Genomic DNA, 20,600 nt, shown 5'->3' with positions numbered 1-20,600 from the left:
ATCAAGATGCAACTGCTGTTAGGAGTTTTGTACTTCCTACAGCTCGTGTGCATTTAGGGATTTACGTAAAATAGTGACTCTGCTTCCAAGATACGGAGATACTTGAGTAACTTAAAAGTAAAATTAGCTCTGACTTTTCTTCTGCAGTATTGTTGAAATTGATTTTTATTTGAAGCTATAGTCTTGCAGAATTGTGTATATATACAAGGAGAAGAGCGGAGTGCAGCAGATTTGTAGTGAGTTGTGAACCTTCCCTCCAGGCAAGAAGCGGGGCTATCCAATTTTCCACTCACAGTGGAGACAGAGCTCAAAGAGCTGCAGAAACCGACAGTTAACTCTGTTGGAGATGCTGCACCCTGCAGTTCTTTAAAATAACATCTGTAGTGAATAATAGTGTACCAATGTGTGTGACAATGTTTTTTCTCTTCCTGAACCTTGTTCTAGATGTCAGAATTAACCTGGACTATTTGGGAATGGCGAAACACAGCCCTGGAATCCTGCCATGAACGGTAAGAAAGTTGAGATGCTTTGTGTATGCAATTAATTATTTTTTTTTAATGGCTACACCCCAGTGTAATTGTTCTTGTTCAATTAACATAACTAGGCAACACATTGTGTAGTTCAATGTGGATGTGCTCCCAGCTTTTCATGCAGTAAATAGATAGTACAGTAAGTCAGAAGGGTAGCTCAGCAGGGGAGCACTCTTTGGGAAACAATACTGGGCAAGTCTGCAGCCAGTGTGGCACTGGAGGTGGGAAGGCTGCTGGGTGGTGCATTATGAAATTATTGAGGTGGTAGCTGCAGGACACTTTCCTGTAGTGTGTAATTATATTGTGAGATGCCATTGTTATCTAGTGTATAATTATATCAAGACTGAATTGTCATGGGATGTCTTGAACACAAATTAGTTTGAAATGTGATTAGATTAATTAGTGGAAGAAAAAAAGTGAATTGTGGAGTGGTAAAGACTACTTTGTGGGAGAAAGCCCCTTTAACGCTGGCAGATGGAAGCTGTCAGAGTGCAGTGTCGTGTTACTGGCATCTATCCTGAATATACTGCTGTTAGACAGGTAGCTTACCCAAATAGGTCTTTGGTCTGACCTTTCATATCTGGCTTCTGTGTGGTGCTTTCCTTATATGAAACTTGTCATTTAATAGACGTTGATTTAATGGTTAATGTATCCAAAAAAGCAGGAACCTTTCAAGATATCTTTGAGTGTTGGTCAAAATATTTAGATATTTTTGTTGTTAGTAACTTGAAACTTTCTAGTTTGAAGGATGCATATGTAAATATTTATGTATGTACAAGCTTTGTATTCTTTACATAGCCTTTTCCAGATGTTGCAGTAGGCATCCATAAAATGATGCACTGAAAATTATTCTGACGAATTTTCCCAGTATGAAATAGATGACTTGAGAGACTGTGTGGGTGAGCAGCACGTTTGTAAGAGTAAATTTTCAGCAGATGCTGTTGATACTATTTGTCAGCCTTTGCTGGGACAGAAATTAGAAGACTTTTATATCGTTAAATATCATGACTTGGATACAGTTGACTGGAAATGAACAGCTCTTGGAAATTCTTGTATAGCAAGTCTTTGCAGCAGTTTAGATGCTTAACATGCAAATGTTCAAATTGAAAATATTTCAGTTTCTTTTGTAGAACTCTCCAACCATGTCATGTTTAGCTCTTCCCTGGGAGCAGTGTTTTATCTAGGGCTTTCAAAAGCTGGTTAATAAACTTGAAATGCTAGGCAATGTTAATACCTTGAACATACAGGAAGTCTTCTTTGATGAAAGTACTGTAATTGTTGTTAAATTGTTGATGTGGATCAAATTATGTGGCCTTAGGTAATTTATTGGAACAATTGATAAAGACACAGGAAGCTGGTTTTAGTTCATTGTACAAAGTAGTGCATGCAATACAAGGAGATACTGTTAGGACTGATTGTTTTCAGCTGTTTGAGACATTTGTTCAGCTTAGCTGAAAAAGGCAAATGTATATATTTGTATTTTATTAAATAGATAGCTTTGAAATCTTATTAGAATGTGTCCAAAGCTTCAGTTTACTTTTTCCAATCACAGATAGACTGAGCTAACAATTTTAAACCGTGCTGCTTGGAGGGTTAAACATTCATTCATTTTAAATTGTCCTGTTTAGCGAGCTTCACTGTTTGAAAGGTAAGCTAGGGAGCTTCACTGTTCACAGATTTTCCCTGATCAAAACCTTGTGATTCTTGTGGAACTGAGAACAAATGTATGTAATATCAGAATAACCATGCATGTCCAGTGCAGTTAAGAGGAATTTTAAGGATGGAAATGATTCTCAGTACAAGTTAGGAAATCAAGAATGGTTTTGGTTTTGTTTTTTTCTGCCCCTTGGCAATCAGTGACCCAAAAGTTGTGTGTTTTCTCTAACTGTTCCTTCGAGGTGCTTTTTGGGCCCCAAAGAACTGGAGTGTTGTTGTACTGGTGTTCAAGGTCTTTATGTTTGGGAGATTCTTGGTATCCGTTTCTAGGACAAGTAGTATTAGAAATACAAATCTTATCTTGGCTCTTTGTCCTGTAGTGTTAGAAAATGTTTGCTACTAAATAATAAGCTAAATTACTGACATGTGAAACACATCTTATTCAACTCATGTAATTTGTTTAGCTTATGATAAGCCAGTGAGTGGTGTGTGCTGTGTTGTCCTCTGGATAGCCTTATGACCTAGTGTTTCCTGAATTATCAGTGTAGTGTGTGTTATCGTTTTAAGGTATGCTCAAAATAGCTGCTAGAAAACAAAGAAAAACTAATGTCTTCAAGTTGATCTGCAGCCTGGTGTTGCCTTAGCTTCCACCTTCACCCATTAACAGCACTCCAGAATTTGTAAGCTTACTGACAGTGACTGTTGTTTGAAATCACACTGGCTAATTTGGTCCAGAAGTGTTTTCCCAGGCTTTTATTTCCATATATAGGTTATTATTTTTTTTTCAGGAATGTGGTTTAGATGAAACCTACAGGCAAAGGACATGGCCACCAAAAGATATGACTGCAGAAGATGGGAAAGTGAACTTTAATTTTCTGAGTGTTTTTGCTTTTATTATCGGGTAATACGTTGCTTTTGAAGACTGGAAGATTTCAATGTAGTGAAGTACTTCAGCTCCTATTGTGATCACGTGTTTTCACTCTGATGTGGAACTGGCCTTTCTGTTAGCCCTTTGAGAGCACTATTTATAGTAGCCGATGCCTCTAAATCTGTGGCATGTGCTCCCCACAATGGAGATCGTGACAAACGGAAGCAATCCATGTAGGCCAAGAGTCACCACTCTGTATTTTAAAGACTTCTGAGAGATAATTATTAAAAACCTTCCTCCAGTCATAACGATGGAGGCAGAAGCCCACCTGGCCTTTAGCAGTGTGGTGTGGATGATGCTTGCTGTATAGTATGGACACCCCGAAACAGGAGTGTGGGTGTCGTCATTGGTAGGGACCTGCTCTGCATTGTGCGTGTCTGACTGACTGGGTGCTGTGCACAGCTCTGGATGGTGTTTGGAGCTGCATCTGGGGATGAAGAGGTGATGCATGTGTTTAGGCCAAGGGCAGAAGAGACAGAGCAGTGCTGCTGTTCAAGCAATAATGTCGATGTGAACCCAGGAGAGTTACTAACCTGTCTGGTCTGTGTGGCTCTGCCAGTGAGCTGGCTTGTCTCACGTGTCCTGTTGGGTGTTTTGGGACACTGGTCCCTGCTGCCTCCTTGTCCCACTCTCCTTTGGTCCAGGGCCAGCATTGCTGTGTGCAGAGCTGGTCTCATTAGGGCTTGACCTAATTGGAGAAAAGCCCATTCCCTGGGGTTGGATTATTCTGTGCTGTAATCGCTGAAGCTCCTGATTTTGAGAGTATAACGTAAGGGCATCCAATATGGCATAGCACTTTCCTGCTGCCTATGGCACTATTTTAAACTGCAGGCATTCTACTTGGATATGATTTATAAGCTGCGTATTAATGGCTCGATCTTCTTCAGAGAACTATTTTCTTTTGCTGTATAAGTGAAATACTATCCCAATGAGAAGCTTCGTTTTTATACATAAAACATTGCTGAACACTTTTGAGCTTGTGTGAACATGCTGAAGCTTGGTTTATTTGTGTTCCTAGAACAGGTCAAATAAAATATTGAACGTATTTTTGAAGTACGTTAACAAACATTATGTAATTGCAGTTAACAAGCTTCGTGGTATCACTTTTGATGGGTAAAACTTCTTCCCTTAAAAAGATTAATAAATTTCCGTTGGGAGCAAAGCAGATCTTATGCTCAGGGTTGTATTTCAACAGTTTATTGGGTTCCTTTGTGACACTGGCTTTTTCAAAGTGCAGCACCTGTTCCTGGATTGTGACCCGCACACTCCTCGACTGGTCTTGTGTCGCTAATTTAATGTAGTTTCTGAAGAGCTGACTGTAACTGATGCAAGTAACCTACATAGGCAATGTGCATCATCTGTCAACTCTGAAAAATCTAGAGCATTCTAATAGAAGGTCACAAAACCAGAGGTCATCAAGTCAAACTCTTAACCTAGCATTGCAAAGTCTGTCACTAAACTGTGTCCCTAAGCACCACATCTACGCGCTTTTTTAAATACCTTCAGGCATGGTGACTTCAACACTTCCCTGGGCAGCCTGTTCCGATACTTCGCAATGCTTTCAGTGAGGTAATACTTCCTAATATCCAGTTTAAACTTCCCCTAGTGCAACTTGAGGTCGTTTCCTTTTGTCATATCACTTGTTACTTGCTATGCATAAAAGTAAAACGATTTCGCAGGGTGGCCGATATACGAGTTATGTGCACTGGCATATGACCAACATATAGAGTGTTTTTATGTGTTCTATGGAGTTGGAATTGGTAGTTTCACTTCTCTGTGAAAGGCTTATCAATTTTATAGGAGCATTTACCACACCCCTTTTAAATTGCATTCCTAAATTCGTGCTGAAGGTCATTAAAATAAATATAATAGGTTATATAGGAAATGAATTGCTATTCGTAACTGTATATACTTCCTTTTGCATATGAAAGAATGACAGCAAAATATAACAGCAGCATCAAGAGCAAATACCACAAACCAAAGAGATCTGAGGAACTTGCAAGGCAGTGAGGAATTCAGCCCCCAGCGCCTGTCAGAGGAGGCAGGTTAGTGCTGATGATCAGATTTGTTCTTTCCATGGGCATAGCGAGTAGCTGTAAATTTGTAAGTGGAGGTGTGAATCCTTATATTTGTGTATTGGACACAGAGAATCAATGGTGAGGATGGAATGTGTATGAAAAGAAGCTGCTTAACTGTATAGACAAACCCATCTGTAACGTATGCTTGTCCAAGATGAGGCCAACTCACCTAATTCCTAAGAAATAAATTAATCCCAACTTCAGAATTTTGCAAAGTTTAGGACCACCTGCATTTTGATCCAGACTGTGGTATCCCTCCTAATTACATTAACTGCGCATCACACAGGACTTCACAAATAACTATTTCTGAGTATGAAGGTAGGAAAGCAGTTCAGATGTACATGGTGCTTTTTGAACAAGTTAGTTTCATGATAGAGGATAGATGAAACATCCTGTTTACTCAACAGACTTCTTTAATAGAGGAAAACCTGAAATTTATTTGAAACAAGGGGATGTCCTGAGATGTGGCAACACTAGGAGTTAAAAACCATGTCGTAATGCCAGCTGCTCTAGCATCAGTGGGAGGGAGCAGGCAAGTTATATGCTGTTATACAATCCTGTTTGCTGTTTATGTTATGGCACATTTAAAGTATTGCAAAGCACACACTGAATTTACAATTTACACTTAGAAATACTCAGTGTGATTTCTTTCCAGTAAATGTATAAATCTAGGTTAACAAAATGAAATTTTAGACTGGCTCCTAAATCCCTATTGGTTGTAACCTACTTTCTCAAGTCAGAATTTGGTTTATAATGGTACAGAGCAATCAGAGAGGACATGATGACTTGCAGGAGCTTGCTTTTTGTTATATATATACACTGACCTATTATTCAAATCTGCTACATAGATATACTGTCTTGTGACTGTATTTAAATACGCTAACTTATATGTTAGAAGTATTAATGTAGAAAAATAAATTTCTACTTTGGGCTGTGAAGGAATAGTATAGTGCTTTAAATAAATATCTAATTCATATGACTACAATTTTTTTATCATTCACTTATGTTTATCAATGCAAAATATATAAAAGACCAAAAATCAGAAGCATGGGTTTTTTGGGGATGTTGCATAGTTTATATTTTGCTCTGCTTTCTACTAAATGACATGAGCAAATTGAAATGTTACAGCTTTTTTTCCTTTCCAGTGGCAGTCCAAGTTCAAAAACTCGAATAGTCTGTAGTCTTTCATTTTGGTTAATGACTGTATGATATCGTACTCTTGAGACAAAAAAATGAAACACGGAGTTTTTGATCAACTATATTAGATCTTAAAAATGGAACTCAAAGGTTTTGGCCTCTTCTGCTTGAATTAATGTGATTACATCTTGCATATAAATAATTTGAGCTGTTTCCTTAAAATAATAGGTGGCTTTAATGAGCCACAGCTTCTATTTTAGTAAATTGTTCATGGGATCGGCAGGCTCAGGAACAACTGGGTTAAACCAGGAGATTATTTGAAAAATCTAGGGCATGTGGTCTCTCCGTTCACTTGATTAGTTTTCATAATTTATCCTTGTTTCTGCAGCAAAGAACAGTGTAATACATGAAAGCAAGAAGCAATTTTCTTTTTGTGCTCCTTTATCTCTGTAATTTTATTGGAGAAAGTTAGTGAAATGGGGACAATATTATATTGTGTGTGAATATTTAGAATTAATTTTGGTTTATTTTGTGAAAATTGATGGTATCTGAGAGGCAGATGCTATTTCAGGATGTCTGTCTGTGATTCTTCAATTCTTTTCTGTTTGACTACAGGTGCATGAAGAACAGAGGAGATATTCCTGCTTATTGGAGATGATGTGGAGAGACACTTTGTGAGTAACTGACATGTTTCCTAAAAAGCCCAAAATGCTAATGTGGGAATGATTTTCTTTTTTCTCTAACTTGGAATAACTGTGCCGTTTGCGTAACAGTTTCATTTTGTTCTGGAAAGCTATGAATATGGACCCTTTCATGGAAACCACAGGCAAAGCTGATGCTTGAAATAAAGAACTTGAAGGCAGAGCAATAGAATACGTATGGTTTCATAAATGATAAACCGTGATGCCTAACTTTTCTATAGCAATCAGTCCACTAGAGTCTGACTGCTGAATGTGTTATAGGCGTCAGTAAAATCCTCTGATATTGGATAAATCAACAACCTTTAGTAAGGTTAATTCGGTACCTATAGAAGCTCTTCTGTCAGCCTTACAGGCGCTATGTATTCTACCTTAAAACTTATTAACACCTTATTGTCCAATTCGAAGTTTTATATATTTGCCATAAAGAAGATGGGAATAGTAGCAGTCAGTAGAAGCTTTCATGACAGTTTTCAGTTCTTGTCTGCTGGAATACAGCTGTGTTCTGGGATTATGCAGCTAAACTATGCTCCCAAAATATTAAAGGAAAGGAGAAACCTCTATGACAGAATACAACGGTACCTGAGTAAGTACTGAAGGGATTTATTTTTGTGGAAACAAGGACATTTTTTATGCTCATAATTAGGTGATACAATGTCGTGTTTGTCAGATGGACTTCATAAACGTGCTGTTTCTAGTGCTGTAGATTCATCAGCCTGCTCTTTACTTTGGAGAAATTAGTCCCAGTGTTTCCTCTTTATTTGCCAAATTTCCAGTAACAGTTGAAAATTAAAGCAGCATGTTATTTTAGGATTTTCGGTGATAGTCTTGTGCTTTTTTTTTTTTTTTTTTAAATATGAATAATGTGGTCGTGAGTACTTTCTTTGAAACTATAAGCTTTGATACTCTGGAGATACTGCTTTGTCCTAATGATAATTACCTAGGAGAATGATGCCTTTGTGGACAACTTTAGTGCTTTTCTTGGTACTGAAGAGCTCAGGTCAGAAGAACTGCTGTTATTTGAGACGCCTCGATTTCTAAATTTTTTTTTTGCATTTGTAGTATTAATGTTACACCATGAAAATTTTGTTCTTTTTTTAAATTGAAAAATATCCTTTAATTAAAATAGACTTGTAATTGCTCAAAATCCTAGGTAGGAACCAGCTGGGATTCTTAGAAGGTGTTTGCCTATTTTGTTACCTATATCTATGGAAAAAAAAAAAAAAGATTTTAAGTGGGTTTTAGTCATCAGTCATCCTGGAGCCTTTTGCATATTTTCATAGATATGGTTTTCTGGTTTGTAACTACTGCTAAAAATTGCCATTAATGCTTTATTTCCTTATTCTGGGATAAGGTTCAACATCTTCATATAGCAGCTAGTAGTCTGTCTTGGTTTCGATCAAAAGAAAGTCTGATTCCAGGTAACATTGCCTCGTATTCATCTTTCCCCTGGCTTCTTCCAGGCTGTGCTTGCCAGTTCAGGAAGGCTGTGGGAGGTTTTCTTTGTAACAGTATCCTGGCCAGGTGTTGGATTCTTTATGAAACAGCAGAAGAATTTTTTTGCTGCTCAGGCTGGTTTATCCACGAGATAGTGTTGATTTGATTTACTTTGCGCCTTTGAGATCACTCTTGGGGCCAAAATCCATGAAGACTTTTTCACAGTTGGCTGAGTAGCAATGATAATATAGAAAATTATTTCATAATAGTATAGCTTTTAAGAACAATAATTGTTATTTTAAATAAAAATATTATGTTCTGTGATGCCTTTTGTGGACAACCAGAGTAGTGGAGTATTTGATTTCTTGGTCCTGGCATATGTTGTTCTTATTTGCAGGGCTGAAGCAGAGTGTCTGGATTAGATCTCATGGGCAAAGCCGCCTGCTGCAGCTCCTGAGGCTGCTCTGCTCCTAAGACAGTCACGTTCTGGTAGTCCTAGCTCTGACCCAGTCATTCAGGGAGAACTTGCTCAGGGGTCTAGTACTTCCTTAGGCTGTTTCCTTTGTAGATGACACTTCTTAATAGTATCCCTGTTTACATTCTTCAAGAAAACAACACAGATTAGTTAGTGATAAGACATACATTTTTATTTGAGGGTTAATTACAGATGTTGACTATTTTGTAAGTGTGGTTATTTTCAGGAAAGGCTCTGTGAAAAAGATAAGTTATTTTGTGGGGTTAGCATTTAATTCGTACAGATGGTTACTGTTAAGGATCTTGAGGCTGCATAGCAGTCATCTTTTCTTGATTTTCAGCATATGGCTGTGTTGGGTTGTGCTCTAATACTTGAGAGAGGATAAGGCTCCTCTGTCACGTTAGTAGCTGCAATAATAGGTAATATCTATCTGGCTAGTTTCATTAATTCTTATGGGATTATTGCAAGGGTGAATACGGGTATGATAAGATAGATCGTGAATTGAATACAGTTTAGTCCTTGTTGCAGGGAGGAGGTGCAGCAGCTGCTTTCTTTTCCCAGTTCTGTGATTGTAACCTTGGCTTTAACCTCTGTGCTGTAGTGTGTCTCTTTCTGTGAGTAGTATTTGGACATAAAATCTGTGGGATGTATAATGGAAATTGCTATTTACCTGTTACTGTTGTGTTTATGGGGTTATTACTGTGCACTTGATGTTCAGGATTTCTGGTTAAAAGTGGAAAAATGTTTCACCTTTGCATGCTGAAGCAGCAGGCTTTAAAGGGCTTAAGTTACTGTGACTTAGTCCATTAAGTTCAGAAGTGACTTTGCTAACAAAGTGTGAATGTACAATAAAAGCCTTTTCATTTAGTAGTATTGACTCCTATGTTCGTAAACTTAAAAAATATTAATTCGTAAGTATACTGAATAATATTTAACTTAAAATTTTAGAAATGAGGCACTTCAACCAGAACACAGAGATGCACACCCTTTCCCTGTGCTGATTTTTTTCCTGACAGGCTGAATGAGAGTGCCTTGCTCTACTTGACATCTGCCCATGTCTGAGTAAGTCTAATTTGTACAATAGTAATAGGTACTTGAGCTGTGTCCTCAGTAATCAGTAGATTAGGGGTGTATGTGACAGGTTGGACACTGAAGGGACATGCTGTATCTGAGCTATTCAGTTTCCTCGTGAATGGACTAGTATGTTCCACTGGCCTTCCCTGATCACAGTAACCACAGAAAGCTTTATGCTCTTAAAATAACTGACAGTCAGCAGCTGGTTTCTTAACTGCTAGTGGGGAGAAAGTAGGCTCCAAATGTCATGAGCCCTGTTGCCTTCCTGGAGGTAGTACATGTTTTTCACGATTTTTACTGTAATTGCTGGATTGCTTCTGCGTGGTTTTTTTTTTTTTAACATGCAGTACTTATCAGCTTTTGTCAGTGGAGTTGATTTCACCAGTGTGAATTTATTAAGTATAGGTGGTGATGAATGAGCTTTGATGTGCTGAAGCTGTAGCCATAAGTGACTTTTATTGGAGAAAGGCTTTATAAAGGATGGAAAATGCAGGTGAAATGCAAGTTCTTTACCGAACACTGAAGATATGGTAAGGACTCAAACGTTTTAAGAACACTTCCACATCAAATTCATTAGATGTTGTTGGGCCAACTAATGAGCTTCATAATATTTTGATTCATCTTGACATAAATATGCGAGAGTTTACATTTGGTTCATCATGCAAATCCGGGCATGGAACAGTTGATTAGCTGACTTGCAGCTCAAAAAAATACTTCATTTAAAACAATGTTTTGGTACACATACCTCAGCATTGCAAAAATTCTGCTTTCTGCTACTTTATTTTTAGTGCATGGGTTGAGACTGTCCTAGCACAGTGCCCTGACCTGGTGTCACAAGCAGCTCCTTCTGGAAATGGGCGAGTTTCAGGTCCCTCCCTCATTTGTGGGAAGGATGTGATGCTGTGTACCAAGGCAGGTTTTTTTAACGCTGGTCATCTTCAGGTAAAAGCTAACTCTGTTGTCAGTGAAGTGAGGGCATTTATGAATGGAAGGAGGCAAGGGAGAATCCTTCTTTCGTGTGTAACATGTTAGGTGCATGGGACTCACCAGCCTGGTTCTTTGTAGGTTACTGTCTGAAACCTGAAATACAGCTTGAAATGGCACATGTGGGAAGAGATGCACCTTCCACTCCAGTCTGGAGAGATGTGTCTGTGAGGTCTGCTGGATGTGGAGTATTGGTGGAGAAGAGCAATCTATCTCTGTCCTTGATGGGGCTGTAAGCTGCAAAGCCATAACAGATAGCCTCAGGCATGGCAGGGGCATTTGTGTATACAGGGGTATAAGTTGGAAACTGTGTCATCTTGAAGGTCATTGGTGTGGAAAGTGTAGCTGAATTGCTTCAGATAAACCATAGAAACAGTGTACAAAGAGAAGGGGGACCTCAGAGGATGATTTGTGGCTCACATGAACTACTGGATAGAAGTTTGGGTAAAAGTGTGCTCAGAGGTTTGGGTTTTTTTAAGGCTAGTTTTTATCCTGCATGTCACTTAACGAGTGTACAAGCAGACAGATTTGTTTCTAAATGTTACTTACATAAATCTTTATATTAAATGCAAATCTCTGTTTGTAGAGAAATTTAACAATGACTCTGGTATTGCCAGACTTGTCATTCTTAGAGTTCAAATTAGGAAGCCTGTAACTGCCAGAACACATGGATTGACTTGAGAGCCAAGATCCGTTAGGGCACAGATGCCGGTGTGCTTAGGCAGTGAAATAATCCTGTTTTAGCTTGGAAGCACAGAAGCGTGATTGTGCTCCTGCAAGTTCTACGCAGAGGTTGGAGTTGGTGAATGATATTTGCGATTTTGATTGCATTAAGTCTGTATAAAGTATTTTCTTCCCTGTGTAATAGCTTTAGAGGTTTATTTTGCTATCTGTACAATGTCGTGTTAAAGGTTGCTGTAGCTGTGCAGTAAAACAATTTCTGATTTGGTGCAGGAGCCCTTCTGAATAATTTTTGGACATACAGGATGATGAGGGCAAAGCAGTGTAGCTGGAGCTTTATACTCTGCATGTGGATCATGTTTTCATTGGCACCTTACGTCCTGCAAGTCAGACTGTATTTTTTACAAGCCAGCTGTTTACATTGCTTTAATAGTACTCTGTATGCTCTACAATCTAGTTTTGCAGTAGAATGGTTTACGTAAAACAGGAATTACTTGCACTGATTTTAAATATGGTTCTGTATGATCAAGTTCAGTGTAGTGGATCCTGTTCTATTAAACAGTCTCACTTCCTTTTTAGTATATGCAACTTGCCTGAAATTACAGCGCTTGGAAATGGCATTTCAGGAAGTCTGAACTGATCCAGCATATGCCTACTGCTGAATTTTAATTAACTTCTGTGTGAAATATAAAATGTGTTGGTTTTTTAGTAACAGAAGCTTCCTTAAATTTTAGGCTTTGGACAGTTTCACACAACTTCTGTTTTTAACAATGATGTCTTGCTTTTGCTTCAAGAAGCTGAGACTGAACAGCTTTGGAAACACTGTATTGATTTATTTTTAAACATAGTAAAGAACACTGTCATAGTATCTTTTCAGTTAAAGAGAAAAATCCATAGGGGAATCTTTCTTAAAATGTTTGTCTGATGACCTCTAACACTTGCTCCTAAGCAACCCTGACCCAACAGATATTTTAGCCTGGGTGTTTGCTGCTTGATGAGAATATCCTCTGATGAAAAGGCCCAAGTCTCTGCTGTTGTCATGCTAGTAGAGTTCTCTGCAATCTGCTTGCTTCTCTTGTCATGTTTAGTTTTGGTGGCTTTTGAGCATCTTTCTGTGCTGGGTCTGCAAGAGGTGAAGTGCTGACTTAACAATTGCTGCTTACAATTAACAATTGCTTGTAATACCTACTGGTGCTGTGTCAACCTTGAGCTCCTGGTTCTTGCGGCAAAGTTTTATGGATAGTCTGCCTTGCTGTATGTAGTTTTGTGTTTTAAATTAAAAAACCAAAATTGAAGAAGAAATTATTAAACTTTCTTATGAAGTGGATTTATCATTTTTTTTTTCTCCTTCATCTATGTGAACAACTGATTCTGCAACAAGTTTAGATCTTTTGTGCTTTTCAGTTTAATGATACTATGCTTCTACTTCATTTTATGTGTATGTGAAAATGCTGTGGAAAGTACAGCCGAGTAGCTAGTTTGCAGAAACTGTCCTTGGGTGATTTGTTGCTTGAATACTTAGTTGACAAGCAGTGCTGGTAAACAAAGATAAAACATCTTTCATCCAAAGTGCTTATAACTCAGAGTGCACAAAGAGAGCAGGTGCAGCTGAGGATCTGTAAAAAAATCAGACTGAGAGCCTAAGAAGAAATAATTGCAGTGCATCAGCAGTCTGACCAACATCAAGTGCCATGTGTCACTGCCAACTTGGTGGTTGCTTTGGAAGAGAACTTACCATTGCTTTTTCTTAAAGGCACCTTTGTGCACAAGGGGTTGCATGAAAGAGAATGTAGAGGTGTTTATCTGATGCTTTGCCAAAGGCTGATCTAATTAGGGCGAACAAATGTTGCAAAACCAGCAAAGCTGAGCTCTGTAGGGCATTAGAAAGCAACTTTTCATGCTCCGTGTAGTGACGGGGGGGAAAATATTACATCTTGGAGATGTTGGAGAAATAGTTCTGGAAGAAATTGTAGTATGTTTGACAGCAACTCTTTATACAGGCAGCACACACTTGTGAGAGAGGGCTTTCTTCTGCAGTTTATCCCAATTGATTTGATGACATAAATTGATAAAAGTTATTTATTGATGTAACTGCATTTGTTTAAGGCTTTTGCTAGCCTGAATGTATAAGTTCTTCAGAGAAACAGCACCCTTTGTGTTTCCTGTATCTTCAATCTCTTGCCAAGGGAAAAGATCCTGCAAACAAAATGTTCTTTCTTTACTCACATCAGCAAACAAATTACCAGTCAGGCAAAATTACACATCCCTATTGATGTAGTACTGCAGGCAAGATGAAAAGCATAAATGTAGATCTGTCCAAGTAGTATGTGGGTAGAAAAGAAGAAATGAAAATATCATTTTGATGTAAATATTGTCACATTCGAATGTCTGAAGACATTTTACTTTTGAGTTGACAAAAGTAACTTAACCAAAGTGACTTTTTTATTTTCTTGGGAAAGCAATTCAGTTTGTAGCATGTTTTCAAGAAAGATTTTTAATAAAGGAAAAAGGAACAAATAAGTGCATCCTTGTGAAGGGAGTACCTCTATATTTTCAACAACTGCATTTTTTGTATTGGAAACCTGTGATTAGATTCCTCTCAACATTTTCTTCTCCAAGTTGAACAAAGATGAGTGATTAATAGAACAATTCAGTTTTTTCATTTCATTTACTGTTTGTGCTTCAAATTAGGCCCAAGTCTGCTATCATTTCTGTTCAGACTTTTAGCACTTAAGGAACACTGAAGCTTTGTTGCACTGAAGCTTTGTTCCTAGTGCTGAAATGGAGTAGTATGGTTATATGTTCTCCTAGGTGTTTTCCTTGTGTTCATAAAGCACGCATGAATACAAGACAAGTAGCTGATCCTATGCAAGAAATCAGCATCCTAGATTAGATCCTGTCTTTGCAATTCAAAGGAAGGGTAATTGAAGTTTATGGTAGTCAAGGAAGTAGCAGAAAAGAAAGGCAGCACAGCTGAACAGTAGAGGGTAAATTAAGGCGAAAAAAGCTTGTGTGCACTAGGATTGGGGAAGACTGGGACAAAGGGTTTTCACTGGGATTGGCACATTTTATATTGTCACAGTTTTTCCGTTTTTTAACATCAGAATTTTTAACATCAGAATTTTCAGTTGATGGAATTTATTCTTGAGTCAGTTGTCTTACTTCTGCTGTTGATAGCCTTGACATGTTTCTGCAAGAACCTCAGAAGGCAGTAGGGACATGGATAGAACACCGATACTGAGGTGCCTGCTTTGTGGCGTTCTATGACTGATTTTTATTTCTTCAAACAACCCCCTAATTTTCTTATCAAAAATCTGTGGGCTCCACAGCTCTTTGCTGCATCTTCATGTGTTCTGCTGTGTTAAGCGAACTTCAGTGTGGCTACTCTCATCTACAATTACGTGTTACATTTCATCTGCTTTGATCAACAGGGGAGTCATTAACCTAGGTGCCATGGATCATTCTGTGCTCAGAGGAGAGGTATCGGCAGTGCTTCATCACAGGTATGTTGCAAGTGCCTGCACTCCTGCAGACATCAGGTTTTTTTTCAGGATGGCAGCCTGGAAGCCTTCTTTCCCATCTGGAAAACTGAGGAATTCTGGAAATGCTACTTAGCAAATGGCTTTAGGAAATGAATGAAGCCAGTTACTGAGTGAAGGGAAAAAACCTTCCATGCCTGAACACCAAAAAAACCGTTGCATTATAAAACTCAACCAATCAAAAAAACCCCACTTCCATTTCTTTAATACTTGAGGTGTTCTGCATGTTAATGTTCATGTGTGATGCTTGGTTAATACATTTGGTGATTCATTGTCTTTGGACATCTGGGATGTGTCTGTGATTTAGGTTTTTGTTCACTTGGATACAAAATCAGGCATATCTTAGAAGATAATCGCACAATGATGGAGACTATGCTGGAAGAACAGGATATCCAATCTTGCTTGGATGTTGACTGTATGGGAAGACCAGTAGGTTTTGCATCTTAAATTGATTTGTTTTAATGAGCTGCACTTCAAGCTTGCTAACCTTGTAAAAATTAGAAGTGTTAGGTTATTTACATTAGTATCCTGCCCTGGACAGTGAAAATTGAAGCAACTATTAAGTTTTCACAAGATCTGCTGAGGTGTTACAGAAGCATCCTGCAGGACCAGGGAAACAACTGAGTTGCTTTGACAGCATGTTCTTCTACAGCCTGGTGACTAGGAATCCCTCAGATAAATGCCTGCTGAAATCTGAAATCTATGTATTGGTATGATTCCCATAGGTTCTAGTAAATTTAACAACTCAAAATAATAGTAGTGCACTGTTAAAATGCTGATGTATGTCTGTCACAGAAAACTTTTAGCTGTAACTACTGCTGTCCTGCCTTGTTACAATATTGTGTGTATATTTATGCCTGACCTTCCCATGTCATTTCTGAAACCTGAGCATCTTGCTAATTGCTTCCATCTTCCCAAGCTGTGTTACGACATCCAGCTCCATCATGTTGGATTCCAAACATTTTCAGCATGTAACTGCCCTGTTCCAAATTCCAGACTTCCAGATTCATTATTCTGCTCCAGCTCACCTGTTACAGGCCAGCTGAATCAAAGCTGACAACCAGGTGAGTGAAGGTGTATCGGCCAAGGATCTGGAAGGAAACGTAATTTGAAGGGAACGTGTTAAATCTTCCAGTGCTCTCAATTTACTTCTGTTGTCCCAAAGAGTATAGAGGTCACGTATCAACAAGTCAGCAAGTTCCTCAATACTTCAGCTGGACAAGGATAGCAAAGCCATGTTTGCAGTTGCTTAAATATGGTTCGACGTGACTGAGTGAGTCAGAGCAATGTGGGAGTAAAGCAGAAAATGAGAACTGAAGCAGAGGAGTTTGCAGCCTTTGTAAAGCTGTTCTACCCTAGCTAAAGCAGCATCTTTGGTTGTTGTCTGGGTTCCTTGTTGCTCTGACAGTGAGGTTTTCTCTCTTGTGCTGTCTCCCCAGTAATTAGGGCACCAATGTGACTGTGCTCAGTTCTGCTCTCAGATAATTAGAGCTGGGCTCATATAGTAAAATACATAGTAATCCGTCTCAGGTTTTGCTCAGGGGATTGCCAAGACATCACTGCTTTGTCATTGTAAACCGGAAATCCTTTTCATTGCTGCTTTTCAGAGACGTCAGCTGATGAGGAGTAATTATGTGATGCATGCTGGCTTGAGCTGAAGTTAGACTAGCCACCTCTCTGCTATGGATGGTTTAGGAGTAATGAGGAGCGTTGTTTAAAAACAGGAACGGCCTTGTTCTCCAGACAGTTAACGTACAGAGTTATAAGACCATTTAAAATGCAGAACTTGGGCGAAGGAGGGTAAATGAACTGAATGACATTACTGGAATTTGCTGTTAAAAAGAGTTTATTATTTGCATTCAGCAAAGGAAAGCTAAGGCTTGGTAATTTGACTTAATTTTACTTTTGCTCTTTGGATTCTGTAAGCTTTCATCAGATTACAGCAATGGAGTAAAAGCTTAGTTGCACTGTGCCTTGTGCATTGTTCTAGGGTGCTGATAAAAGATAACAATAAATAGCCTGCTTATCTGCCAATACTAGTTTTAGTTATTTTACACCAAGGTGCTTGATATGATGTCTGAGAATACCGAACCACTTTTTTAACTGTTTATTGAATGTAATTATTTAACGGCCCTGTTAATCTTCAGAAAGAGGCCTTTTCTTTTTAATAAATCAGTATTTTGTGCTTAGGTCGAGGATTGCCACTCCCTTCCGACCTCCAAATCCCTGAAAGTGCATTTGAGGACCCAGCAAAATTTTGTTGTGTTTTTAAAGAAAAAAATCTCCCCAGCAGCTGCTTTTTGTGCAGCAGGGTGTTGGTAGTTTGCTTTTGTTTCTACTTCTTTGAAAGAATCAAACAGAAATAGGTATGTGTGTGCATGTTGTTGCTTGATTCAGGAGATGAGCCAGAACATACGTTTGCAGAAATGTAGTAAGAAGCGCTAAAGAAAGAACTCTGTTCTGTCACAGTGTTATGTAAAACTCCTGTGGTCCAGTAGTTGCTGTAGATGTTGATTTCCCTGCATAGGTTTATTGAACACTGGGAAGTTTTTATTTCAGTGTTTACAGAAACTCTTGTGGCAAATGTTCGTCTTATCTCGAGCTTCCAACTGCATTTTGCTTCAAGTTCAGTACTGACCCTATTGAATAAATATCTGGCTTATTTCCCTGCCTTCCTCCCTTCCTAATCTGACTGCTGTATCCTGTACTTTTGCATTTAGAGTAGGGTATATCTGGCTCAGCAGAGATTTCCCAGGTGTCCCCAGAATTAATCTTGCCTTCTTTTCGTGTTTCCAATATATGCCATTCAAAGGCCTCAAAAGCTTCAGCTTTCAAGGATTTTAGTGCCTTGAAAGGACCGATGAGTGCAATTGAGATTGGGTTTGCATCGCTAGACACTAACACTGCTTTCAGTTTAAAGTTTGAAATGTAGAATTCATGTTCCAAGTGAGAATAAATAGTTTGCTAAACTGCAAAAGTCTGTTTAGTGACACTTACAAATGTCTGTAAATACATGAGCAGGCAGGAACAGTTCAGGCATGGCTGATGTCAGTGCCCGACTTTATTTTTTAAAAATTTGATCATTTTAACACTTAATTTTGTGGGATTATAGCATTGCATAGTTGAAAGAAGCAAGAGCAAGTGGGGATCCTTGTAGATGTCTTTGTCTCCTTGTATACCTTTAGCATGCTTTTTGCGACACTATAGACTTTTAATGTATTTCTTCTCGCCTCGGGGCTTTCCATACTGTTTTGTCCAGTCTACAAGTTGTTCCTTGTACAGAAGCCATTTCACAAGTTCATCCTTCTCATTCTCTGACTTTTCCAGTTCCTTTGCTATAGCTGGTGAGATGGGGCAAAGAGCACAATAGCTCATATCTCAAACCAGTTAACATGGGGCAATGATGCTGTGTTTGTCAGCAGGTAGTACAGTGTTAGGAATCATAGAATCATTAGTTTGGAAAAGACTTTTGAGATCATCAAGCCCAGCCGTACCCATCCACTACAAAATCATATCCCTGAGCCATTCATCCAGCCATCTTTTAAACACCTCCAGGGAAGGTGACTCGACCACTTCCCTGGGCAGCCTGTTTCAGTGCTTGATAACCCTTTCAGTGAAGAATTTTTTCCTAATGTTCAGTCTGAACCTCCCCTGCCACAGCTTGAGGCCATTCTCTCTCATCCTTTTGCCTGTCACTTGGGCGAGGAGACCAACACCCACCTCTCCACAACATCCTTTCAGGTAGTTGTAGACAGTGATGAGGTCACCCGTCAGCCTCCTCTTCTCCAGGTTAGAAAACCCCAGTTCCCTCAGCTGCTCCTCACGGAACTTTTTCTCCAGCCCCTTCACCAGCTTTGTTGCTCTTCTCAACCGTAAGATCTTTAAGGCTGGACACAAGTGATGTTGCATAAATCAACCAAAGAATCAGTGTCTTACGTGAAGTGAGTTTTCTGGTTATGCTGGGTTTTTTCCCCTCATTTAAAATGGGAATTTATGAAAATGAGTACTTGTCTTGTAGAACAGTTCTTATGAAAACCAGAAGGTGGCATAACTGATTTTCCTAAAAATGTTTTGATTGCAAGAAACACATAGGATGTTACTAAGCTCATTTTAAAGCTGTTGGTCAAATTTTGAAGAAGGAAAGTTGGATCAGTTTAGCCCTTAATATTTAAGGATGCTATTTAAGGGTGTACTCATTCAGCTCTTTTACAAAACGTAAAAACTCTGGTGGGATTTGTGCTTGCTTTTATGTCTCAAGTTTTTGAAGTTGGAGTAGTTTAACTGAAGTGCAGGATGGAAAGAAGGGGCTGTCTGTCATCTGTGCAGTGGAGTTCTTTCCCGAGCTATTTTACAGAATCTCAGTTTCCCTTTAACAAAAAATCCTGCTTTTTTAAGCTCTTCAGGGTAGCTGATCCTGTGCAAGAATAAATTATTAATATGGTAGCTTATAAATTTTAGTTTTATGCTGTAGCAGCTCTTAACACGTGCAGATTTATGGGTCTACTGGTGTTAGCTGTTGGAAGTTGAAAGTGGAAACAATGTGCAAAGAAGACCAGTAAGCATTTAAATGTTTTCAGCATAATAGAAATTTTGTTCTGGCAGATTAGTAGTGTAGTCTTTGCACAGTATTGATGTGCATTTAATGACAAGTCAAGGTCGTAAGATATTAGGTGTCATCTCATGTGATGTTTTCCTTTGTAGAGGAAAGTAGTCATCTTCACTATGTTGTGTATTAAAAAGTATTTAAATATGCCTTAAATACGCCTTAAGGTAGGTTTTGCTTCCATTCTGAGACCCAGAGGGACTTATTTGTGGAGCAAGTTTATTGGACATCATTGTCAAGGTTTTGGTAGTGGGGGGGTTGGTATGGAGTGCTCTGTGTGGGATGAAGCTGTTGACTGCCTTGTACCAAACACCACTGGGGTTTATTTTGCAGTAAAACATTTCTTCCATGAATAGTTGAATTATTTAGTGTGGGACAAAGCCAAAACTTTTTGAAGTATTGAGATATATGATTTTTTTTCTTTCCTTCAGCTCCCTCTGGCAGGCAAATGCCTGAATTACAACTGTACTATTATAAATGCTATTTCAGAGAATCATAGAATCACCAGATTGGAAGAGACCCACCGGATCATCTCCCAGCTTGGTTATCAGTGCTGTTTGGTATTGTATATGTATGCATTAAAAAGAGATTTTCAGCTATAGAGAAATAGATGACTGCAGCTGTAGAAGGTGCTGAAATACAAATATTTCTTGTTTAGCTGACTTTTTTGAGTACAAAGCTTTTGCGTGCATCACAGCTGCGCAATGCCATTTCACCCCAAGGACCTTTCCACCGTGCTCATCTGTTGATGTGGTTTTTTTGGTAATGCGGTCTCTCCTG

General features: G+C 38.8%; 1 protein-coding gene across 4 annotated transcripts in view; it reads left to right on the top strand.

Moving 5' to 3' along the window:
* Nucleotides 1-20,600, top strand: part of KLHL13 (kelch like family member 13) — a 69,687-nt gene that overhangs the window by 9,992 nt on the left and 39,095 nt on the right. For 2 of the 4 annotated variants that reach the window (XM_069868061.1, XM_069868062.1), the window contains exons 2-5: nucleotides 445-509; nucleotides 5,046-5,159; nucleotides 6,945-7,003; nucleotides 15,110-15,181. In XM_069868061.1, the coding sequence (XP_069724162.1) occupies nucleotides 6,984-7,003; nucleotides 15,110-15,181 (92 nt within the window). In that variant the 5' untranslated portion in view covers nucleotides 445-509; nucleotides 5,046-5,159; nucleotides 6,945-6,983. The remainder of the gene's footprint in view (nucleotides 1-444; nucleotides 510-5,045; nucleotides 5,160-6,944; nucleotides 7,004-15,109; nucleotides 15,182-20,600) is intronic. The other 2 variants (XM_069868064.1, XM_069868063.1) reach the window with 2 other exon arrangements.

The sequence above is a fragment of the Phaenicophaeus curvirostris genome, chromosome 13, assembly GCF_032191515.1.
Source record: "Phaenicophaeus curvirostris isolate KB17595 chromosome 13, BPBGC_Pcur_1.0, whole genome shotgun sequence".
NCBI classification, from domain to species: Eukaryota; Metazoa; Chordata; class Aves; order Cuculiformes; family Cuculidae; genus Phaenicophaeus; species Phaenicophaeus curvirostris.
The sequence above is the reverse complement of the archived record's forward strand: the minus strand, read 5'-3'. Positions and strand labels throughout refer to the sequence as shown.